The 25,454-nt window shown below is 42.9% G+C and overlaps 2 protein-coding genes across 2 annotated transcripts in view; one reads left to right on the top strand and one right to left on the bottom strand.

Annotated features, from left to right (window-relative positions):
- The window catches only part of LOC308581475 (inter-alpha-trypsin inhibitor heavy chain H4-like), a 24,655-nt gene extending 5,382 nt beyond the window's left edge, over positions 1–19,273 (top strand). Inside the window, exons 7-21 of the mRNA XM_081183885.1 lie at positions 784–900; positions 2,103–2,271; positions 3,195–3,320; positions 4,140–4,321; positions 5,055–5,237; positions 6,353–6,492; positions 8,201–8,346; positions 9,186–9,224; positions 9,321–9,383; positions 9,754–9,831; positions 12,157–12,297; positions 13,689–13,860; positions 15,036–15,190; positions 16,028–16,115; positions 17,370–19,273. Of these exons, the coding sequence (XP_081040011.1) occupies positions 784–900; positions 2,103–2,271; positions 3,195–3,320; positions 4,140–4,321; positions 5,055–5,237; positions 6,353–6,492; positions 8,201–8,346; positions 9,186–9,224; positions 9,321–9,383; positions 9,754–9,831; positions 12,157–12,297; positions 13,689–13,860; positions 15,036–15,190; positions 16,028–16,115; positions 17,370–17,442 (1,872 nt within the window). The 3' untranslated portion in view covers positions 17,443–19,273. The remainder of the gene's footprint in view (positions 1–783; positions 901–2,102; positions 2,272–3,194; positions 3,321–4,139; positions 4,322–5,054; positions 5,238–6,352; positions 6,493–8,200; positions 8,347–9,185; positions 9,225–9,320; positions 9,384–9,753; positions 9,832–12,156; positions 12,298–13,688; positions 13,861–15,035; positions 15,191–16,027; positions 16,116–17,369) is intronic.
- On the bottom strand, positions 19,061–25,454 carry MUSTN1 (musculoskeletal, embryonic nuclear protein 1). The gene is made up of 3 exons (XM_081185172.1): positions 25,173–25,454; positions 20,978–21,098; positions 19,061–19,539 (listed from the first exon to the last, which is right to left on the bottom strand). Exons 1-3 carry the CDS (start codon positions 25,179–25,181, stop codon positions 19,433–19,435), a joined length of 237 nt encoding a protein of 78 aa, XP_081041298.1. The 5' UTR covers positions 25,182–25,454; the 3' UTR covers positions 19,061–19,432.

Genomic DNA, 25,454 nt, shown 5'->3' with positions numbered 1-25,454 from the left:
CTCTCCCACGGCTAGTGGAGAGCTGCGTGAAGCCTGGTGTGTGCTGAGCTCAGGGCACCCCAAGCTTCTGGGTGCCGGCAAGCTCTCCGCTAGCTGTGGGAGAGCTGCGCGACTTTGCGCAGCTCTCCCAAGGATAGCTTCCTGAAGCCTGGGGAGCGAGAGGGGTCGGTGTGCACCGACCCCCCTCCCTCTCCAGACTTCAGCGAAAGCCTGCATTCGCCCCATAGGACGCACACACATTTCCCCTTCACTTTTGGAGGGGGGAAAGTGTGTCCTATAGGGCGAAAAATACGGTAATTAGATTCAATCATGCTGGTTATATGAGGCTGGATTAGCCTACATTTAAAGGGTTGGTTGTATTGCTCATACAGTGGGTTTTTGTGCGCATGCTATAGTTGAATTGACATGTGGTCATAAGAAAGCAAGAGCATAAGAAAAACCTGGTGGAGCATGCCAATGGCCCATGTAGCCTAGCTTTCTGTTCTCACAGTGGCTGAACAGTTGCCTGCGGGAAACCAGGAAGCAGGATTCGAGCAGAACACACTTCCCTCCTGTGGTTTCTGGCATTCAGAAGCTGTGGAGGCTGAAAATAGCCATTGTGGCCATCAATAGCCTTATCCTCTATGAATTTGTCTATGAATTTAAATCCTCTTTTAAAAGCATCTAAGGTGGTGGCCATCACGGCTACCGGTGTGAGCAAGTTCCATAGTGTGAGTTATTTTATACACTGCTGTGTTGTGATATGAATGTGTAATACCTTAATAACACTTATTTTGTTTTCAGATTGTTAATGGATATTTTGTGCATTATTTTGCACCCAGTCAAATGCCAGCATTTCCCAAAAATGTGGTCTTTGTCATAGACACGAGTGGATCTATGGAGGGGAAGAAAATACGGCAGGTAATGTTTTTCCAATTAGAAAATGTTCTAGTGTTTCTGCCATGCTATGCCAACGGTATGTTAATTACCAGTGACAATAGCAGTATCTCTTTGACAGTCACAATGAATCCTTATGGAGTCTGCTATCCCACAGCAGGACCAAACTGCTCCTCTCTTTGAGATTTGAGAGCTGAGGCACATAAGAACAAGTGTTTTAGCTCCTTAGAGCCTTGCTCATTTACAGTAGTTTGGACTTAGTCCCTGTCCTATTTTTCAAGCCCACTGCCTCCTTGGCTGTTTATGCAAGATAGCCTTTAAAGTAAGGAAAGCAGTATTGTAGGACTGCCAATTCCCAGGGTCCACACATTCCGTTGTTCTCTCACTGGTACAATAGGTTTTGCTGGCTTTTGTAGCACCTCAAGCAACTCCCAGGAAAAGCTAGGCCACATTCTGGAAATCAGTTGGGTCTGCGTGTGCATAAAGCACTGGAGATGCATCACCCCTATTGCTACAACCCTAGAATTGCCTTTCTGGGAGGAATCTCAAGGGGCAAGAGAGGTACAGCAGTGCATGAGGTGTAACGACACATTGCCACACCTTCTCTTGACTGAATTTACTTTAGAAGACCAGCAGCAGAGCATGTAAATTCTACTACAGTCTGAAACCAGCCACACAGTACCACCTCATCAAGTAAATTTCCCAGATAAATTGCTTTCTGACATGTCAGTTTACTTAAGAGAAGGCTACAAGCATGCTGTTTAAAGAGGACATGGTCCCTTGTCTTGTCTTTTTTTTCTAGACCTTAGCAAATGATATTAAAGAGGGATGTTAATGGCCTAGAATGAAATTTAAAATGGGAACCAAATCAGTTACAACACAGACCAAAGCAGTTGTTCTGGGACACACCTTGCCCACAGCAACTTCTACATGCAAGGTCCTTCAACCAGCTTCATGGGCTAAATTTTTTCCTGCACAAAACCACTTCCATATTGGGGGGGGGGGGAGAAAAATACATAGTTGTTTGGCTGCAGTTCTGTGTCCACTTACTGGGGAATAGGTTCCATTAAATACAGGGGGACTTCTATATGCCAAGGCATGCCAAGACATGCCAAGGATTAGGCTGCTAGACCCATACTCTGCAGAAATATTTATTTAAATATAAGTCTAATGTTAAGTTTCTGATTCTGTGACTGGAAATTACATTGCTTTATTACTTTTTATAGACAAAAGAGGCAATGAAAAAGATTTTGGAAGACCTTAATCCTGAAGATTACTTTAGCTTAGTTCTCTTTAGTGGAACTGTGAGGTTATGGACTTCATCTTTGTTGCAAGCTACAGAGGACAACGTGGAACGGGCTAAACGACATGTTGAGACCATTTCTGCTGGAGGAAGTAAGTTTGTCAACTGAACAGACTTGTCAAGTTTTTCAGCAGAGTTTTAATCAGAAATGCTCACTGCAGTATATTTTTAAAGTCCATACCTAATTCTCAGGTGTTCGGTTTTCCATTCAACAGCTTCTTATTTTTTATGCTCAGATATATGGCCATATTCCTCCTCTATAATTGTTCAGTGTATTAACTCCCATTTGCATACTGTATGTCTAAACTTGCTGGTCTCTTGATTTTTCTTTGTGGACTTAGTGCTATTTTATTTTCTTTAAGCCATAGATTTCTACTAGTCTAGGTCTTTTTGCTTTCTTTCCCCATATCCCCAGGGCAACATCTTGCCTTCGATGCAGGAGCAAATGCCCACCAAGGTGTAAAGTCAAGATATTTTGGCACAAGAAATAGACTATCCCACAAGGGCCTCTCCTCCCACCCCAGCAATTAAACATTGCATAGCATTATCCACCCTAGCGCCTAGTTTCTAGAGCATTTTTCTAAGGCCTGGGTTAAAACTCCGCCAGACCTTGGCAGACTGGAACACACATAAAACATGGGCTGGGTGAAAATAAAGCCTATATATATATAAAACAATATAACAGCAACATTAAGATTGAATGAAATTAATTTGCCTGTTTCTCCTAATTCAGTTGTGAAACTATTGACTGTACCCAGTGATTTCAGTAACTTTGCATTTATTTCTTTTGTGTTTGTCTTCTTTGTATGTTCAAAACTCATGGACTGGATTTCACAATATTGCAAATAAGAAATGAAATAACCAGTAACTGGCTGCCTTTTCAAGACTGTCTAACTGTTGGGATGGCCCTGGCTGTCTCTCTCCCTCCATACCTTTGAAGCCTCCTCGCTAGATCTCTGAAGAACAATATAAATCTCTGCTCAAATCCACTGACCTGTTTTCTTTCCCATTACAGCAACAGATATTAATGGTGCTCTTCAGAAGGCAATACACTCACTGGACAAAGACACCACAGCTGAGCTATTACCAGACCAAAGCATTTCCATGATAATTCTGCTGACAGATGGTCAACCTACTACTGGTGAGTTAGAAACAGCAAAGCCACACATTCTGCTATTATTTTCATTTATTTATTTTTATTTTTAATGCATAGTTATCAACAATTACTTTAATTAGACATTTTCTGTGTGTGTGTGTGACCCCCTTTTCAAGCTCCTACTTCCCTTTCTCTTTAACAATTTGCCATTTCAAACCTTCCACTAAAGATTCTCCCAGTATCTTTGGATTTGGTTTTTACGAGCCTCTTAAACATCCAACATATCCATACAACTGACAAAGAGATAATCAAATAAACAAAAAAGGCTAAACAGAGGGAGGAGGATGCTAAACAGAGAGGAGCTGAAGAATCACACACAGACTGATCCTCAGCAGAACTTTCTTCAAGCAGTTACAGCCTAAGTGGAAACACAGAATATCCTCCAGACATCGGCTTGCCGTATAAGTCTACAAATTTTCCTCATGTTTTATAACTCTCTTTCATAACTTTATTTACTTCGGACTCACTAGATTGTTTGAAGTTCTACTCATGAGTGTGAGATGGGGGGAATAATAGCCTTTATCTGGCTACAATATAGTACTCCTGCCGTTTCTCAATAAGAAACAGGAAATCCTAAATACAAAACATTTTTCTTGGTACAGAAGAAATATGTATTATAGTTGAACACAAATATCCAATATTTGCTTCTAAGTTTTTTCTTTAATTGAAAAGTCAGTGGGTGTTTGTAAACTCATTAATATTTTTTATACTCCCAACATCTGCTTGTTTCTTTCAAAATGCAGCATATTTAATTATTTTATCAGTGGCTGGGGTGTGTTCACATTTTATACCCATATATGACAGGTGAAACAAGAATTGATAGGATTCAAAGAAACATACGGGAAGCTAATAAGGGGAAGTACTTCATCTACTGCCTTGGCTTTGGATTTGACGTCAGCTACACATTTTTGGAGAAGATGGCTTTAGAAAATGGGGGAGTGGCTCGCCGAATATACGTGGACTCAGATGCAGCCTTGCAGCTCCAGGTAGGGGAGAAACAACAATCAAAACATATACATATATTTTAAATGAAGAGTCTCAAAACTGTCTTCAGGTAGGCCAAAATATTTCTCTATGGAAAGGAATTCAGTGTTGTACTATAAGTTAAAAGGTAGGTAAAGGACCCCTAGATAGTTAAGTCCAATCAGAGGCGACTATGGGGAACAGCGCTCATCTCACTTTCAGGCCAAGGGAGCTGGCGTTTGTCCACAGACAGCTTTCCAGGTCATGTGGCCAGCATGACTAAACCGCTTCTGGCACAACAGAGCACCCTGACGGAAACCAGAGCGCACGAAAACACTGTTTACCTTCCCACTGCAGTGATACCTATTTATCTACTTGCACTGGCGTGCTTTTGAACTGCTAGGTTGGCAGGAGCTGGGACAGAGCAACGGGAGCTCACCCTGTTGCAGGGATTCATACTGCCAACCTTCTAATTGGCAAGCCCAAGAGGCTCAGTGGTTTAGACCATGGCGCCACTGCGTCCCTTGTTGTGCTATGGAAAACGTTCCGTCAACACGGAGCCTTCCCTTCTCTGCTTCCTATGCATGCTGTTCTGGGGGTTCTCCTGACCACCCCAGAGCCAATTTTGGAGGGTGTGGGGGCACATGGAGGACGGAGAGTGGGGGAGAGTCTCATTGCATTAACAGAAGCATTTGTGCAGGCTTCTGCCAATGGGATTTCTTCCTACGGTTACATTTTCTGTTTGTCTCATTCAAGGGCTTTTATCAAGAGGTAGCTACGCCTATCCTGAAAGAGATTGAAATGAAGTACCCAGACAATGCCGTACTGGAAATAACTCAGAATAATTTCAAGTTGCTCTTTGATGGCTCTGAAATTGTTGTAGCTGGAAAGCTCGGCAATGACGTTGACGATCTTCCTGTGGAAATTAAGGCTAAAGGAGTAAGTACTGAGGGGGGGGGGTGGCTTCTTTTGTATGAACAACTTTGGGCTGCATACAATGTTGGGTCCCCAACATTCTGTGGTATATCCTGCTTTGAAACTAAAAACTCTGCGCCAGGTATGTCCCCTCAAAGAAGCTCATCAACAATTTTGGCTACCCTAAAAAAAAGCTCAACAACTTTGACCTGAACCTGAGTCTCTTAGGAGTTGGCTACCCCTGCTCTATTCTTTTCCTTTTATGTTTTTTTAAAGTATTTGAAATTCTTTAAAGGGAAAAAATCCTTCATCCAAATATCCCAGGGAAGCTCACAATAGAAAAATACGAAATGAGAATACAAAATACATAATAAAACAGATATAAAAACAAACCATTGAGGCTCCCTCCCACAAACACATTTAAGAAGCCATAGAAGGTTAATCAGCCGAATGCCTGTTGAAAAGAAACATTTTTGCCTGGCGCCTAAAGTTATGCAACCAGGGGCGTAGCAGGGAGGGGGCTGATGGGGCAATCACTCCAGGCACATTGGGGGGCGGGCTGCTCCAGCCCCCTTCCCTGATCCAGCCCTGAACTGCTTTGCAAGACCCCTCAGGGAGGGCAGCATGAGAGGGACACTGCAGTCATGCACCCTTGAATCCCAGCCTCTCCACAAAAACATGAGCTCACAAATGTCTTGCTTCTATTGTTTTATTCATCATTTGTTCATTTTATGAATGCAATAGATGCCTACTCTTCTCTCTCCCCTCCAATTTTAAAAGTTTGCTTAAATAGGTTTTCCCCTCTAAAATCAGTTTGTGTAGAAAACAGTATGTGTTGTTTATAGTGTGGTACCTCGGGTTAAGTACCTAATTCGTTCCAGAGGTCCATTCTTAACCTGAAACTGTTCTTAACCTGAAGCACCACTTTAGCTAATGGGGCCTCCTGCTGCTGCTGCGCCGCCGGAGCACGATTTCTGTTCTCATCCTGAAGCAAAGTTCTTAACCCAAGGTACTATTTCTGGGTCAGCAGAGTCTGTAACCCGAAGCATATGTAACCTGAAGTGTATGTAACCCGAGGTACCACTGTATTCAGAGTGAGTGTTGCTTTGAATAACTCGCACTCCCCGCTTGCTTTCCAGCATGCCAGTGAAATTACTCTTAAAGAAGAGGCAAATATAAGAGAAAAGGAGCAAGTATTTCAGCATCAGAAATACATCTTTGGAAATTTCATTGAGAGATTATGGGCCTATTTGACAATTCAGCAGCTGCTAGAAAAATCGTAAGCTAATAATAGTGTTGCAATCTTTGAAGCATGTGAGATTCCAGGGGTTCTATGTGCCTATCTAGGGTTCATGTTCCCCTTGGAATGAGGCTGTGGTGTCTTTATGATACAGTCATACCTTGGTTGTCAAATGGAATCAGTTCCAGAAATCTGTTCGACTTCTGAAAACGTTCAACAACCAAAGTACAGCTTCCAGTTGGCTGCAGGAACATCCTGAATTCAATCGAATGCCACGTCAGATGTTCAGGTTCCAAAGAACGTCGCAAACCAGAACACTCACTTCTGGGCTTGCAGCGTTTGGGAGCCAAAACATTCGGCTACAGAAGCGTTCAGGATCCAAGGAATGACTGTATATGGTTTATTTACACATACATACAAACACAGCCTCTGATGGAGGGGTTCACAGCATTAACTCCTCAAGAGGATTATTCTTCTCCTATAGCCACAACCTTGGATCCCAACAGAAATCAGGCATGGCTCTCTCTCTCTCTGGCTACCCGGCCCACAGCTTTGCTTCCAGATTCTAGCTCCCATAACCCCCAACCCTGGCCTTTATCTTTCTAACTACCAGCAAGTGGGGGGGGGGCACCCATTTGCTATCTGGCACGTATCCACTTCTTTTGTTACCTTAACAGTCCATGACCTCACCAGGAAGCTAGCCTGGCTATTCCAGGAATTTGAATCCTTGATTCATTTTTAACACTTGCTGGATCCAGGGATTAGAAGGGTCTTGGCATACAGCCTACTCCCTCGCAACTCATAACACAATGTAAAGTGAGTAATAGTTGCTTAGTGACTTGAGAAACACTTTCTTCTGCAAGGCTCATGCTGATAATTCCTTGGCTTTCATTATTGTAGTCACAGCCACACCATATATTAAGAATTGATATTTTATTGAAATTTTTTCAACCACAAAGCAATAAAGTGGTGTGAAAAGGGAAAAAAGAGCAAAGAACATACAACTGTGTAAAGGAGGGAAAAATTATACGAATATTTACAAAAATACTCTAACCCATACATTCTTTTATATATTTGATATTGTTATCGTAATACTAATGTAAATATATATTTAAAGCACATAAGTTCTTCCACAGAATCCCAGGAATATAGTTTGTTATAACTTCTGGGAATTGTGAGGAAAATTACATTCACAGAATTCTTTGGGAGAAGCCATGACTGTATAAATGTGGGTGTTGTTCTGTGTGTGCTGTTATCTAGTTGGATACAAGCCAGCATTCCTAACATAAAACCCAATGCGTATACGTAAGTTAACCTGCAAAACCTGTGAAGAAAAGTTAACCTGCAAAATAAGACATTAACTGAGGGTGGGTAGGGTGGGAGAAGCTCTGGAGCCAAGTGAGGATTCCTAGGTAAGATCCTCCCTCTATTGTGTGGGCAGGTAATCCCTCCCCTACCTGGCCTGGTCTCCTTGGCAACGCTTCCCCCAGGTGGGATTGGACAACTGACTGAGGTAGGCGGAGACCTCCAGGTATCCCACCTGAGGGAAGGCAAAGCCAAGCCTATGCTGTTGGGGCCGCTCCAGATCTAGGGGCTGCACGCGTCCATGCAAAGGCCGCCCCCCGTTTTAAGCGGGGAGCGGTCATTCCTAACATAAAACCCAACGCATATACGTAAGTCTCTGTATTTTGTTTCACTGGATCATGTGTAGAAAGCAGACAGTGCAGATTTTGCCTCTGTATCCTAGTGCTTCAGCTGATGGAGAACAGCGGGAAAACCTGGAAGCTCAAGTTTTGAACATCTCCTTGAAGTTTGGATTTGTTACACCCCTCACTTCCATGGTGGTCACCAAACCTGATGCTCAAGAGGTGGCAAACAAGCCTACAGAGGCAGGTAACTCAGAACAAATTGCTCCCATGTCAAACTGAAGTGATTAAAACAGTTTGCACATGCATTTATCTTTTGAATCTTGAGTTCAGTGCTAGAAGAATGAGTTGAGAGCTCCTGTTGCTCAGTCCCTGCTCCTGCGAACCTAGTAGATCAAAAAGCACGTCAAAGTGCAAGTAGAAAGATAGGTACCGCTCCGGTGGGAAGGTGAAGGGCTTTTCTGTGCGCTGCTCTGGTTCGCCAGAAGCGGCTTAGTCATTCTGGCCACATGACCCGGATGCTGTACACCAGCTCCTTCGGCCAATAAAGCGAGATGAGCGCGGCAACCCCAAAGTTGGACACAACTGGACCTAATGGTCAGGGGTCCCTTTACCTTTATTACTTCCCTTGGTCTGACAATAGAAAATAGTGTGAAATGCTTAGAATGATATAATAGGCAGACTCTTTGGCATTATTCCTGATCTGGTTTGTGGTTTTCAGCAATAGAATTTGGTGAGTGATTGTCTGTTAAGTCATACTGAGACCCATTAAAATCCAATAACTTCAGTAATAAGTAACTTAAGTCTATTGATTTTTATGGATCTACAATGAGTATGAAGAACGTTGGTGACATATCTTTTCTGGTTTCCACTGAGCAATTTAGGTACGCCAAAACTGTGAAATCGTACTATTGTTGTGAAATAGTTTTCTCAAAAAGGTCAATCGAGAAAGGTGACAGATTAGCACACATTACTTCCCAATAGCACCAAAAGGCTATGGCATAATTCGAGGGGGCAAACACAGGAGAAATAAAAATTGAGATGGAGCTTACAGTCCATTGAAGCTGTCTTTGTTTCTTTGACCAGATAATGAGAATTTAAACACTGCTGCAGATCGAATGTTTGGTATGTAATCTAATTCAACAATTAAATACCAGTAACTTATTCCTAAGAATTTCTATACTGTGAGAAAATTGATCTAACCATGAGACTCTCTCATAGGCATGATGAAAGCTTCTAGAATCGTAGGAGGTAGCGATCCTCTTGACAACTCCGGGAGTTACGGTATGAAATCTTCATGAATTTACTGCTACAGCTCCACAGTCTGTTTTCTGGAGTGTTGAGAATTGAGGCACTTATCTCTCTCCTGTACAGAAGTTGCAGAGTCACTAAAAATCCGCCAACAGCAATGTTGAAATCATATGGGGTTAGAGTGGCTCTGTTTCTCTCTGGAGATGCGGAGCAGGAAGGAGGGTTTCTCTTTGTGTGCCATTGGACACAGCCATGTGAAGTTGGAAGCACAATGTGTGCAGGTGGAAAAAGGAGGGGAGGGAAGTAGAAGGATTATATTTATGTCAGGGACACAAATTGTATTAGGGTAGAATGTGCTTTACTTCCATACTTACGCATCTTGAAACACTTCCTTCTTTTTCAGTAAGAACATCTTGGTCAGCACCAATAGATACCGGTTTCAATTTCCATCCACAATTTCTAACCGATTTTCAAGATACCGGTAATGCTCCATCACATTCTTGTATGGTTTAGGCTTATCTTGCACTCTGTGTTCCTTCTTCTGCAGCCATTGTAAAACAGTTGGTCCCTGGGAGCCATTGGTGGCATATTATAATGGACGTAAAAATCACAGCTTTCTGTTTCCACAGATGGTTGGGCCCGCCTCCTACTTGCATGTATGAGCCTCTCTGTGCCAGTGCTATGGGTTTGGCCCCAAGTATGCAGACAGGACAACATTAGTGTTCTTGTAATTTGGTGATTGCAAAGAATTGGACCTTTCCTCTCAAATCAATGGAGTAAACACTCTTAGCACACTCAATGCACAATATTTAAGAATTAAAGATTATTTGGGTTTTTTTTGTTTTCTTGGAGGAGTGCTACACTCACCATTTTCCTCTCCCTGCTCCCCACAGGTGGGTATGCGAGGCAGAGGAAAACTACCACTAATTCAATAATCCCTTTTCTCTTTCTTAATCTCATGGCCATGGGTTTGAGCCCTGTGTTGGGCAAAAGATTCCTGCTTTGCAGAGAGTTGGACTAGATGACCCTTGGGGTCCCTTCCAACTGTATAATTCTATGATTAATCAGTTTTGTGAGACTTTGGTTTTTGTGTAATTTTCATAGTCGCAACTTGAGGCAGAGATAGCCTTGGGAAGGATTGCAAGTGGGGAGGGTCTCTGTATGGGGTCCTGAGGTCCTTGCTCCCAACTAGAGCTTCCAGGTTTTTGCTTTCCCTTCCTGGGTAAGGGATTGCGAATAGCTGCTTTATAATTGGCTTAGCGTTGCTTCCAGGTGATAAGTTATTGAACGTTCATCCTCATTTTTTTGCAGAATGTTTTCAGGGAGGTTATATAATGGCTCTGGTTTATTGAAGATTTACTCTGATTTGTTTGCAGGGGGGTTGCGCAGTGCTGCATCAAACATTTGTTATCTCGCAATTTCCAGTGCTTTTTCATGCCACATTCTTTACTGCAAAAAGTCTCTCTCTGTGTGCAAGAGCATCAAATATGCTTTAGTTGTGCAACCTGAATTTGTCAGTGTGAAATTGCATGACACCCACAAAATGTTAAGTTCAGTGTTCTTGGGAAAGGAGGAATGCTTATTTTTCCCCCTTGAGAATAAATATGCACGAAACTGCCAGTGTTCACTTTCTGAGTGTTTTTGCCTGGCAGATTTTGCCCTGTTTCAGGGACATCAAGTGGCATTTCTCCTAGATGAATCTTTCAGCCAAATGTAGTTGGCAATTGATATACAGTATTTAAAAGCCACTTGGCAGTATTGTTTGCTGCATAGTGATTGTGATTTAGAAAATATATTAGGACAAATTTTTAGGGGTAGCAATGTGTCCCTATACCTTAAATGGGACATGTTAAATAAAAAATAAGAATCCTGCTAAATAAAAAATACGAATCGTGTTAAATAAAAAATAAGAAAAACAAAAACTAAAAACAGAACCCCAGTCCATATGACCAGCGATGAGACATGATGGGAATCATAGTCCAAAATCTCTGGAGGACACCAGGTTATGGAAGGTTGATCTACCTATGTATATACCTATGTAGTATAACAGCAGAAAATTAACAATTTATATATTTTTGGGTTATTTAGATGATGCGGATTATTCATACAGGTTGCTGGGGAGTCACCCTGGTGAGTAATTCACACTTTGTTCTCTATTAATATATTTTCCCCTCCATGAGGTGTTTCAGATATGGGTACATGTATTTGGAATCCCATTGGTAAGGAGGAGGGGAGCAACATTCAAGACTAAGTGGGGAAATGTTTGGTGAGGAACAGGTTAAGCAGCACCCAGGCCACTCCTCAGAACAAATTCAATTCCCCAACATCCCCAGGTGGGACTTGGAAGGACTTCTGGCTGGAACCCTGCAGTCAGTGTAGACAGTTCTGAGACAGATAGATCAATGGCCTGACTCAGTATAAAGCAGCTCCTCTCTTCCTAAATTCGCAGCCTTCTGAGGTTGCTGTTCTTTTTTATATCAAAAAAACCCCACAGACAACCTTTTCAGGTTTGTTAAGAGAGTGTGTGTAATATGTAGCATGTGTGATTTGGGAATTGAGAAAACTCAAGGTGTCACCTTCCTTAGTGCTTGTCCTGTCTCTATCGCTTAAGTTTAAGTCCACTCTACGAGGGCTTTGTCATATGTGAGCAGGATGACTTTGGGCCACCAGCCACCATTTGGAATCAATATGGAAGACCCAAATATAGCTTTGACATGACTTCACTGAAGGTTTGGCAAGGCAGGTCCAAACTCACAAATTGCACTATTAAAAATGACAATATTTTTTGGTTTCTACTGATTCCTAGGCAACGTTCAGTCTCTCCCAGACACTGTTAATGAGTATCCAAGTTTCATTCTTCAACTGACTCATGAAAAAAATCCCATTTGTTTAAATATCAATGGACAGCTGCAAACACCCATAACCTTGCTAACTGATGCAGACAAAGGTAAGGCTTCTAATGTAAGCTGCTGTCAACTTCCCAACTTTCATGTCAAGCATTTTGGTTGCTTCCAGAAATCTGTGTGAGTGTATTTTATTTGACAATGAAATACATCAAAACTACTGACCAGGGAATTCTCAACACTATTGGTCTTGTAGAGCTTACACTGAAAAATGTTGTGACATGGTTTTCTGTTGCTAATATCATGCATTAGTCAGAATACGTGGTTTTACATGTCTCATTCCAATTGTTCAAAGTGTTTCACATATTTCATTGTAGGAATCCTTCCTGCACATTGACTCAAATGTCTCACTTTTTAATATTTTTATTTATTCCTATTTATTATGATTTCGTGGTCCGTAGGTCAAAATAGCACTATTTGTTTTAAAAGGTGAAGGTCCAACTTCATAATTTACTTGCATGCCAAGGTACCCAAACCACAAAGTTCCCAGAAGATCAATAAATCACTCTGACACAGGATATTTGGTTTATGGGTTCAAATAGGCCACAACTTTATTGGTTACAGATGTGAGTGGTTTGGCTTATGCATTGAGGTGAAGCCAGGCTACATCTTGACTCCTGCCCATCTGCAGGGAGTCCACGGAAGGATAAACCACTGACAGGAGGTGCCCTATAACTTATGTCAGATAGCGGCACCCCGAGGGGTCCCAGTTGGCTGTGACATGGCCCTAGTCCATGCCTAGGCTTCAGACAGTATTCATACCCCGGATCCCTTTAACAGGTGACCCTTACTGAGGAGGGGCAGGTGAAGCAACAATCTCCCCTCCAACCAAACAAAGGCTTACCCAGTGCCTAACCTCAAAAAGCTTGTGACAATAGCTACTAGGTAGGCAAAAACCAAATGGCCATGCCAATTTGCCACACAATTTGCAACTCTGGAGTTGTGGCGCTCATCTCACTTTATTGGCCGAGGGAGCTGGCGTACAGTTTCCGGGTCATGTGGCCAGCATGACTAAGCCGCTTCTGGTGAACCAGAGCAGCGCATGGAAATGCTGTGTACCTTCCCGCCGGAGTGGTACCTATTTATCTACTTGCACTTTGACGTGCTTTTGAACTACTAGGTTGGCAGGAGCAGGAACCGAGCAACAGGAGCTCACCCCGTTGCGGGGATTTGAACTGCCGACCTTCTGATCAGCAAGTTCTAGGCTCTGTGGTTTAACCCACAGCGCCCCCCGCGTCCCTTGGAGAGATGAATAAATAGCTATAAATACAGGCTAGTTGTGTCATCTGGTTCTCGCTGTAGCCCTTGCAATTCTGGTCAGTTGTGTGATTTCAGTAGGCATTTGAAATGGTGGTATATTATAATGTTGCTTAGTAAACAACAATATGTTTCTTGTATATGATCCTCATATTTATTTTGACTAATATATTTTCAGGGATCCAAGTGACTGGTAAGCTTGGAGAAAACAGAAAGTTTGTGGAGTTCAATGTAATCTATCAGACACCCAATGTGCAAATCAACGTGTCAATGGGAGAAATTATACTGAATGATCAGGGCAATGTGAGCTCTTTCCCATGGACAAAGAATGCATCTTTAACAACTAGAGGGTAAAATTTGATATTTTCAGTTTCTTTTCAGTGTTGGTTGGTTTGACTTTGAGGCTATACCTAATGCTACTTTTACATTCTTGAACTCCTAAGCTTACATAATTTTTCAAAGCGCAAACCGAACTGTTCATGCATCCAAATAACAGCATTAATGTGAAATTCAGTGGATTCCCTTACCTTGGGACTTTAAAAAATATTGGTTTTCTCTTTGAACAAAGCATTTTAATTTCCTATGAATTGAGGTAGAAGCTTCATAATATATTTTAGCTCAGACTGGCGAGAAGCAGTTAGTTGGCCAGAAAATAATGAAATTAACTCAGTAGGTCCAGGAGGACTCCCCTGTGAAGCACCTAAGGGCCCTGTTCCGGACACTCACCATCTGCCCTAGGGCAGGGCCTGACAGGCCTCATAAGGACTGTTGCTGCTGCTACTGCCTGGGACAGGGGTCCTCAAACTTTTTAAACAGGGGGCCAGTTCACTGTCCCTCAGACACTGTTGGGGGCCAGACCATAGTTTGAAAAAAAATATGAACAAATTCCTCTGCACACGGCACATATTTTATTTGTGGTGCTCAAAAAAAAGGAAAAACAATACAATATTTAAAAGGAAAAATGATTTTAATCAACACAAACTTATAAGTATTTCAGTGGGAAGTATGGGCCTGCTTTTGGCTAATGAGATGGTCAATATCCGGCTCCATATTGGTCACTGCTCGTTGTAGCAAGTGATGCAAGATTACCAAAGAGTCTTCCCCTGGTCTTTTCAGCTTCATGAAGAAGGGGGAAATACCTCACAATGTGGAGAAAATTGTCTATGTTGAGTATAACCTTGTTTGATTTCTTGTGATGTTCAGGTTTCTTGTTTGCTACTTCACAAAATACTAATAAACTGCCGCACTGGGGGGGGGGGGAGAGATAAATGAGAACGCGCCTCGGCTGAGGTAAAAGTAAAAGCCGTCCCTCCCAGCGCAGGCTAGGCTTGGCCCACCCCAGTCTCCCTCACCTCAGAGTGCGGCCACCACAAGCCCAGCCAAGCTTGTGGTAACACTGTAGTGATACAACTCTCCAAACATTTGGTATTCTATAGTAATAATGTATATATTTCTATATATTAATATTTATTGATTTATTTCAACATGTATATATTTAGAAATAACAGCATCACTTCCTTCCTAGGTTGAGCTTTCTTATTGAAAAGGAAAGGAGTCTTTCACTATCAGGACCAGACGGTATCACAATACAAGTTTACTATATGAACAACCCTCTTAATTTCCTTGGATTGCACTTCAAGAATAGTGAACTTTTTTCTAACAACATTGTTGGACTTTTTGGTATGTATTCAGATTTTGCAATGAAGTAGCAATCCTCATGCTATTTACCAGTAAGCTTGGTTTTGATGTAGCACTATAACTTAATATTGTATATCCTTGGAACAACGCTGAAAGGAAATGAGCATGATTGTCTCTACATTTCAGATGGAGTGGGGATGAGAAGGGGAGCCCTGATTTAGTGGCTTTCCTAAGTCACCTAGTCAGTTCATGACACCTTAAGTTATGTTTAACTGGCAACTGTCTAGTTCACATCCCAATCTCTCCGTCACTACACCAATGCTTGTGAGAATTGGGGTGTTGGTGCTGACATGATTGTCAGGAGAGCCACCGAAGATCTTCCTCAGTTTCCAGGCCCAGCCTGATGTTCTTACTCCTATCTTTGGAGAGGGAACCCATGTCAGGCTCTTGGCCATGGCTGCCTCCTCCCTGGGGCTCACCGTTCCTCACATACAAGGCAGCTCCACCTCAGAAAAGTGGACAAGTGTTGAATAAATGTATAGAGAAAACTTGGAGAACCAATTCAAAACCACTGAGTTTGTTGTTTTATGAGTAAAACTATCTGCTCCTGTTTAATTATTTTTTATTATTCATAGTAGACGCAAGTGTACTTCAGTCCTTACATTTTGTTTGCTATAGGCCTGTCAAAGGCCACAGTGAGCTCCCAAACAAAAAATACTTCCATCAAGATAAATTCTAGAGTAGACAGTAGTCAACTATATCCTAAAATCAAGCAGGAATTAGCCTTTCTCGGGAGTGGGGGGGACATGTGTTGCAGCTGCTCCAGCATAGCTTTGAGAACTGCAGTTATTTTCCTGTGTTTTTATTTGTGTTCCCCAGGTCAGTTTTACTCTAATGAAAGTCTTCAGATACACAGCAATAGAATGAAGACACTGACTGTACGAGGACAATCGTATAGTTTCACAAGGTAAAAGGCACAGAAAAACACTCTTTGTAGACCTTGTTTTGGGCAGTGCTTTGAAAGTTATTTTGGAGATATATCTGCAAACACACTTTCAGCTGAGCCAGATTTTATATAACATCATGGGTCGGGAAGGTAGGTATGGCTTGCCTAAAATGGCCTGGCAGGTCAAATAAGGAGGCCTGACGTCCATAGACCGGGCATTTCTCACCACATACCCTACACTGTTCTTCAGTTTGGGAGGGCCCAGTATTTTACATGAAGAATGATTAAAGTGGTAATAAAATATAGTAAATTGGAAGTGTTTCTCTGCAAACGCAGCTCAGAACAGTGTTGCTATGAATTTTCATATCAGCAAAGTATTTGTGGCCCTTTAGGACCCTCAAGGAATAATCCACATCTTTTCTATGAACATTAAAAAATATTATTTTATGCTTGAAATGCAACTTTCTCCCCACTCAAAAAATTTGAGTCATCCCCATGCCTTTCAGGTCTTCAGCACATTCATTAACCTCTCCCTTGTTACTAGCTTTCCTCGGACAGTTCCCCCAGTCTTTGCCAACAAAAAAAAAGTTACCCTTTGTGAAGGAGCGGGGGGTTAACATCAATGGGGAGGGCTTATTGAGTCCTTGGACCCAATGTCATGCCAACCCTTACCCTGCCTGCTGCTGTCAATAAAGATTTGGCCTGATTTTATCCCATCACCATTGTGCAGTCTTCTTGTTTTGCTGCTCTCATGGGTCACATAATGCGCCTGCCTGGGCAAATGAATTTTGCTATACAGTTCTCCAACCAACCAATGTTTACAAAAATACATATATTAGGGGGAAATGTGCATACAAATGTTAGTGAAAATGACATACAGACATGCATTATATTAGAGGAAATTGCTTTCAAAAATGTGTAAGAAGCACATCCCAAAATGTGTTTATTAGGAGAAATTTGCATTGAATGTTGATGAATCTTCATGAGGATTTTTCATTTTTATACTGTGAATTGCTGCACAAATGTGGAGGGCTGAATTTAAGATGGAAAAAAATGAGAAATGGAGATAAGTAAACTGGCAGATCCTTTCATTCCTAGCTCTTCCCATTTTCAAAGGAAAGGTTTTTGCTAGCAAAAATTGGGGGAAAGGCTGTAAATACAGTTACATTAAAACAAAAATCATTTGCAGGGGAGTAACTGAGAAGACCATATGACTTTCAAGGGGGCTTTTACTTTCAATGGGAACTCATTGATCTTTTTTCTTTCATTTTAAAGGCAAAACAAGAAAGATTACAGGATTGAACAGGGAGCCAATGTCAACTGCTGGTCACTGGATATAACTCCTTGAAGAACAGCATTTAAAGCCGTAAAAATGTCCATCTTTTGTATTAAGTGTAACTATTACATTTCATTTCAGTCATAACTATTAAAATTGTAAAGGGATGTTTGTCCTCTGTTTCATCATATTTCAAACTGTAGCGACCCTTGACAAGCGTGGGAGGTTGTAGCAGCATGCTATACTTTCTTAAATGTTGATTTAAGGGCCAATATCTATTGGAAGCCACAGTCTCTTGATTGGGAAATATTAATTTTTGGAGGGAGGCTTAGGTGGCAACTGGAGTGCCTGTGTAACTTACTCAATTTCTGATTATGTAAGCCCCAGCATTACCTAACTAACTTGTCAGTAACATGACAAGTTCAGTAATATTGCTGAGTTCAGTAACATGACAAGTCAATAACATGACAGCATCACCCTTTGTGGCCCCATGCTCTTTTTTCACCCCTTGCATTTGAAAGCAGTGGATTATATGCAGTTAGCGTCCCTCTACTGATGGAAGACTCTCCAATACACCCTCCAATACACAATTTCTCCTGCAGTCCCCACCCCATCCTGGTCTGCAATGGAGGGTCAGGAGATCCTTCAAAATAGCTTGGGAGGTGGGGTTGGGTTGCAAGGAGGCAAGGGAAATAATAAAAAAGCCACAGGGAGGTTAAGTGCTCAACAAACAGTAATGTTAGGATAATTGTTCAACTGAATTGCTTTGCAGCATACAACATTCTGAACTGTATGTGCCACTATGTAGTTCATCAAATATTCTTCTATTGTTATAGAATTGTTCATTGTGCCTGGGAGTCTCAACCATCTACAAAACTGGGGCCTATACAAGAGGAAACCAGCTTCCTTGTAATGTGATGGCTCTGGCTGGCCCAGCTAAGTATCCCCATTTGCATTACCAGGCTCCATGGAGAGGTGACCATGTTCCATGGAGACAACTGAGGGATTATGTCCTTCAGGAAAGGGGAGGCATTTTCCCCACCTCCTCCCCTCACTGGAAGTGACACCATCTTGAAAGGAAGAGAACAACAGCCAGGAGTAGTCTGCCTGTTAGTGTTAACTGGGAATGGCTGCTTACCCTGCTGGGGGAGGACAGTGGTTGCGGCCCATCACAGTCTTTCCCTCCACCCCTGAGGAGAGGGGTAAGAGTCGCCTCTTCACAGCCGACCATTGGGACCTCTCCCGCTGTCTGCTTTGGATGGCAGGTTAGATTTCCAACACACACACAAATTGAACTGCCCAACCAGGAGCAGGCAAGGAGCTGGAGTCTAGATGATGGACCAGAGTCAGGAAGTCTTCATTCCGGTCCACTGCCTGGGAAAAAGGCTGTGCTCTTGCCACTCGGCGCAGTCGGATAAAGCATTGGGTGGGATGGTAACCCATTAAAGGGTTTGGGGTGAATTGGTACATCATCCCAACCTAAAGCAGGTACGATATCAGGGTACTGTGTTAGAGGGGTCTAAGTGGAAGTCTCTGTCCAAAAGCCAAGTCTGGGGCAGATAGACTATAGAGCTTCCACCTAGAATTAAGGTAATTTTCACGCTGGGCACCAATGGGTGAAAACACAAATTCCTCCAGTTATTTGTGGGAGGAAGTTGTTTTTCTGTAAGGGAAAAAAGGTACTTAGACAAAACCAGAACTGCCATGCTTTATTGGTTTTACAGCTCAGAATGATAACCACATTTGGAACTGAGACACTGTTCTGGAACATAAAATAGAAGAGATCCATGTATGTTTGTAACAAAATTGGTCATTATAATACCAGCCTGCGCCCAATAACTACTGCTCTACTCGAATCATCCACTATGCAGCTAAGAAAGGTCAAAAAGCAAACAAGCCCCCCCCATATAAAAATAAGTGCCTTTCTTTCAAGACAAGTTCTCTTCTTGTTAATTAGGAATTAAAGGAATTAACAGCGCAAGAAATAAGACTGGTGCATGTGAAAGCAAAATAAGGGGTTTAGTATTCCATGTATATTTGCTGCAGATCTTGAAACTGGCAGTCAGCCAAAGACACTCTTCGGAGGCTCTTCTTTGGGTTTATCAAATGCCGTTTCCCCCCCTGTGCGGTCCCGGCTGAATATGGATGGCGCAGCAGAGCCAGCTTGCTCTGGAAAAAGAACCGGAGACAATTAATACCACAGCAAGAATGCTTCACACTCAACAGCAGCTGTGAAAAGGTTCCCTGAAATATACATAATGTCACACACCCAGGGGGTCAGTGTGCACAGAAATGCTGGATACTTGGACCTCATTGGCAGATGCACTTTTTAAAAAATGCAATACATTTATCTACAGAAGGACCTATCCTCTCCATCTTGAAAAGCTTCCCCTGAGAAGATAAGGCCGGAATATTTACCATTTAGTATTTAATGCAGATGGCCAGTTGTATTTTTTTGGAGGGGTGTGTGCCCTGGGAGCATAGTGTTATGGCAAAAGTAGCGTGATCCTGCAAACAGCATTATGATCACAGTATAAAACCTATCAGGGAGGGGAGAATCTTGCTGTCATGGCTGTATCTGCTAGGAAAGAAAGACCTTGTGTGGGGTAGGGGATGTTTCTTTTAATGGGGAAAGAGAAGGCCTATACTCAGTTGGCACATGTTCTGGAGAAAACGGAGAGAGAGAGAAAAATGCTTTTGTAACCGCCAGTGGCGTAGCGTGGGGGGTGCCAGGGGTGCCGGCCGCACCGGGCGCAACATCTGGGGGGGCGCGCTCGCTGCCTCCGGAGTCGCTGAAGAGCCTCGGGCGCAGGCTGTAGCGGAGCCGCATGTCTCGCGGAACCGACGAGCTGTGCGCGCATCCGGGCTGAAGGCGCCCGGCAGGCAGCGGCTCTCAGCGCTCGCCGCGGAGGACGCGCCAGGCAGCCCCTCCTCACAGCCCCGCCTCCGCCGGTGCTGCTGCAGCTGCTGGGCCGTTGCATTTTCCTCGCCTCTCTGCCCCCCTCCTCCTCCGGGCAAGCGGCGTCGTTTGGGCGGCAGCGCCAGCGGCAACTCACAGGTTAGGGGTTAGGGGGGGCGCAAATTACTTGCCTTGCCCCGGGTTAGGGGGCGCAAATTACTTGCGTTGCCCCGGGTGCTGACAACTCACGCTACGCCGCTGGTAACCGCAAGACACTGTTGCATAAAAGGGGCAGCCGTTCATGGTTTATGTTTCATTTCTAATGCCTAGGTTTCCAAACTGTGTGTTGTGACACGTGAGTGTGTCAGCTGCAGTGTGTAGGTGTGTCGTGCGAATGCTCACCGCGCTCCTCCCAGGGCTGGAAAGGGGTTAGCTTAACCTCCTGTTTGCTAGTAAAACTGAATTACTGTATCGCAAAATGATGCATGTTTAAAAGGTGCGTCACCAACTTGAAAACATTTGTATTGCAGCAACGGCCTTGTAAGCAGAACTTTGATTCACATGCAGTTGGAAACATGTGCCCCTAGTATCTACTTAGCGTTGGATGTTGAGTAATCTGCAGTTTAAAGGACTATTCAAACATCCCTTCTTCCTGCTCTCAGCTCAAGGTTACATTATATCGCAGAAAGGATTGCAGTAGACACTCACCACATTGCTTCATGACTTGGTAGGTTTTGGATTTGATTTCCTGGTTGCCAGAGAGCTTCCCTCTAGCCCCTTTGAGATCTTCTTCCTTTACCGGAGGGCGCTTCTTCTTCACAGGAGCTGGCTAAAAAGGAATACATTTGTATAAAAAGATGGAGCAGCATAACTGCAACAGAGGTAACTTGCTGCCTTATCCATTTTAAGCTACTCCATCCTATCGCCTGGCCACATTCCTTCAGGTAACCACATGAAATGCTTAACTTTTTTTTTGCATTAAATGTGCATTAAATGTACATTCTGTAGTTGACCACCTTTGTAATGTTTTATTTAGAAATCTTTAAGATAACATTTTAGTTTCCTGTTAGTTATGTTGCTTTGGATGTATACCGTATACATTATTCAGTAATGTTTTATTCTTGATTTATTTGATGTTTTAATGTAGGTTGTAAACCACTTTGAGATTCCCTCCCCCATATAAAGTGGTATAGAAATGAAATGAATACTAGCACTAACAACAACAACAACAACAATAGATTTAAGCTCATTGGGCAAGGAAGTTTATGTAAATTTGGGGGACTATGTCAATTGATAGTGCTGTGTAATGAGGAGAAGGTGATGTCAATGCACAAGAGTAGCTCCTGCCCATGTCCTGTCCTTAAGGATGTGTCTCCAGATTGGACACTGTGTTCTACACACTGGGAAGCACCTAATATAAAAATAAACTTGATGCATTTTAACTTGCCCCAGTTCAGCTTTCTAGTGTAATTGCTTTGGAAAACAGAAGAAAGATGCCACCACTTTGTGTGCACATTTTTGGGAAGTAAATTCTATTTTTGGTTTTGTTTAACTTGGTGGTCCTGAACATATCCACTTTGAGATTTTCTCGAATGCAAAATCATTTCTCTTTGCCCATGATAAGTGGGAGGTACTCTTTTTGCTAAATCAACAATAAGGATGGCAGGTTCATCTTGGTAGACATAAATTGGTATGGGCACAAAAACCCTCAAATTAATTGGCTTACACAATAATGCCATTTAAATGCAGCAAAGCAAAAGATTTGTAACGATAGAGATGTCTGCATATTTAAAGAATGCGTGGGAATAGCTTGCTTCCAGTTTACTGTGGGAACCAAATAAAAAAAAAGTAGAACTCAGACCCCTAGGGAAGCAAAGAACAGCGCCAGGCAAAGAACAAATTAAAGGCTGACTTTTAAAAGCTTGCTTTTCAAAAACTGTCCAGCAGCAATGGGCAGACAGTGACGGCATTCAAATATTTTGTGTTCCCCTGAACCAGGAGGACCTATTGAAGGCCTGAACACTTGGGGAGGAATACGTTGTCACGCTAGTAGGATAGTTCCATCTGGCAAGCAGAAATGCTTAGGCTAAGAGAATTATTTCCCCTTTCCTCTCCCACATGCTGTTCTAGGGGATCTCCTGACCCACATGCAAGCCAATTTGTGGGGGCTCATAGGGGGAGGAGAAGAGGAAGCCTTGTTGCACTAGCAAGACCCAGTTCATGGATTCTGCTAGTGTGTCTGTTTAGTTGAATCTGGCCCAGAATGGGGAGCAGCCTATTTCACATTATGGCTGTAGCTCAATGGTAGAGCATTTGCTTTGCATGCAGAAGGTCCCAGGTTCAAGTCCCAGCATCTGCAGGTGGGGCTAGGAATTTTCATTGCCAGACAACCACTGCTGGCCAGTGTAGAAAGTGTACTGAGCTCGATGAACCAGTGCTCTGACTCAGGTCTAGTCTGCCCTTTAAAGTTGCCAAATGGTATCTCTTTTCAAAGCACTCGTGTGACAATTATCATGTGACTGACCATTACTGTAGAGTCTTGTGGCACCTTAAAGATGAATAAATCATTGTATAAGCTTCTGTGGACTAGGGGTGCTTTCAGATGGTCAGTTTACTGAGTATTCATCCTGATCTGTTTGCAGAAAGGTTAGACAATATTGGCTGTTTAACAAGCATTTATTCTGATGTGGTTGTGGGGAGGTTAGACAATGCTGTATCAAAACAAGTGTTTTCTCACCGTTCTCTGGGCATTTTCCAACTACCTTTCTTATTGCAAAAGCTTGCTCTTTCAGGGAAGTGAGATTGTGGCAGAAGACCTACCAATAATTGTGGAAAGTGAATTTGCCAGTATGTGGCTGAACCCCCAAAATAGCGACAGCCTGGAATTGCCCTAGAGTCCACTTCACCAGGCGCATGAAGTGGGATCCTCAGTTGATAGTTAACAAATGCATGCATCCAATAGTGTGCAATCAATGAACTAGGGGGGTTGGCTAGTCTCCTAAATGTTCCTGGTAAATCAGAATATTAAAGTCTGGCTCCTCCTTTCCAAAGCCCAGGAAGCTTCTGCCTGGATTAGGGAAGGAGGTGCGATGCCCACATGCAGGACAACAGGACATATCCCCCCCCCATTGCCCTTAGAAGCTGGGGCCTCTGGCCCTGTCCCCCTACAAAAAAAATCACTGCACGCCACTGCATGCATAATAATAAAAAGTGTGTATTTTATAGATGCCATGAAACTCTTTGCTGTTTTCGCTATCACAGATTTATAAAAGGTAAAGGTAAAAGTAAATGACCCATGGCGTTGTGGCGCTCATCTCGCTTTCAGGCAGAGGGAGCCGGCGTTTGTCCACAGACAGCTTTCCTGGTCATGTGGCCAGCATGACTAAAGCGCTTCTGGCACAACAGAACACCATGATGGAAACCAGAGCACACAGAAACGCAGTTTACCTTCCCACTGCAGCGATACCTATTTATCTACTTGCACTGGTGTGCTTTCAAACTGCTAGGTTGGCAGGAGCTGGGACACAGCAACGGGAGCTCACCCTGTTGTGGGGATTCAAACTGCCAACCTTCCAATCGGCAAGCCCAAGAGGCTCAGTGGTTTAGACCACAGCGCCACCACATCCCCACAGATTTATAATGCCTATAACTGAAGTACCGTACTTTTCTGCAGATCAGCCAACACCTGGTTGTGTCATGCTGGAACAGCCATTCCACAGGAGCAACTCACCAAGTTATAAACAACCAAATGGGTTAAAAGCAGCCCCCATGAGATCAGGGAACTTGCAGACCTAGCCCTACCTCTTCTCCCCCATGATAGAAAAGCAGTCAACAAGCACTACAGACCAGAGCGATCAGCAGCTCTGCTGGCATCAAGAGCATAATACGATTCCTGCCAGTGAACACATTATTTCCAGTGTTAATGAAGTGATAAATTTAGTCATGGGCAAAGCTTTCAGCCTGTAACCATTCCTGTGCTTGCCATACCAACAATCTATCCTACCATTTATCTGAAACTGTGGCAGGGAAATGAGTGCTTGTTTAGAACATCTCTAGTATTCCTTCAGTGAATATTTACTTTGAACAGACACTAAGCAGAACAAAATTCCTAGGCACAGCCTCCTAAAACAGCTTCTGAATAGTTGCTGCCTGTGTGCCTAATCTGCTCCAAAATTCCCTTTCGTCCTAGCCCTGACATAATTGGTTCCATTAGGAAAGCATGGTTTGCATGATGAAAACTCCCTATCTTGCCATATTTTGAAGAGCAAAAAAGAGGATGCTATGACTGCCAATCAAAGCAAGTAAGTGCAATTTGTCTCAAATTCTACTCTTGAAAAAGGGGGTGCGTCCTGGAAAAATAGAACACATGGCAATCCGACATACAAGGCAGCTCCACACTCTGAGCCCTTGTTAGCATAATGTTCCCCTGCAAAAAACCGCCCACCTCATCTTGAAAGGTGGACAGGAAGAAAAGTTCAGCTTTACAAATTGTCCAACCAACTGTTAACTCAAGTATTGTAAAACATTTGCCTCAACAGCAAACTTTATTCTGTTGTCATAAAGACTGAGCTATCATTGCTCAAGCAAAGCTGAACACGCACATAACCTAAGATTCAAGAATTCTATAAAAACATTAGCATGTATTAAAACACTAGACCTTAAATGTATTCACTGATACTGGAAGGGGGAAAGCAGGATAGCAGGAGAAAGCTAAAAACACATTTTTCTTAGTCCCCAAAACTTGCTAGAATAGTTAATTGCTGAACCCCAGATCCCAAAGCTGTGCAGCACCACCTTTGCCAATTCAGTTTGCAGCTATAGCATTGACAGGGCTGCAGATAAGCACAATGCTAACCAATATTAATGCTAGAAAAACAAAGGAAAAAATAAAAGCTATTTATACCTGTGACATTGCTGCAGCACTCGCACTAAGAGTACCAGTAGTCTCCTTGTTTAAAATCCAAAGGCTGAAGTAGTCGGCTTTCTCTAACTTTTATAGACTCTTGTGTGAGGTCAGTCTACTGGGTCATCTTCCCAATCTAGTTCCTGGAGTGTTTGAGGTTGACACAGCCTTGATGTTGAGAGGTTTATTCTTAGCGGTGACTGAGGTTCACAGCATTTACTGAGCTGCGTGGCTGAAGCGAGAAGAACCACACAAGTGACAAGAAAAGACAGCTGGGCCAGC

Source organism: Podarcis bocagei (assembly GCF_964188305.1).
Source record: "Podarcis bocagei genome assembly, chromosome: 2".
Taxonomy (NCBI): domain Eukaryota; kingdom Metazoa; phylum Chordata; class Lepidosauria; order Squamata; family Lacertidae; genus Podarcis; species Podarcis bocagei.
The sequence above is the reverse complement of the archived record's forward strand: the minus strand, read 5'-3'. Positions and strand labels throughout refer to the sequence as shown.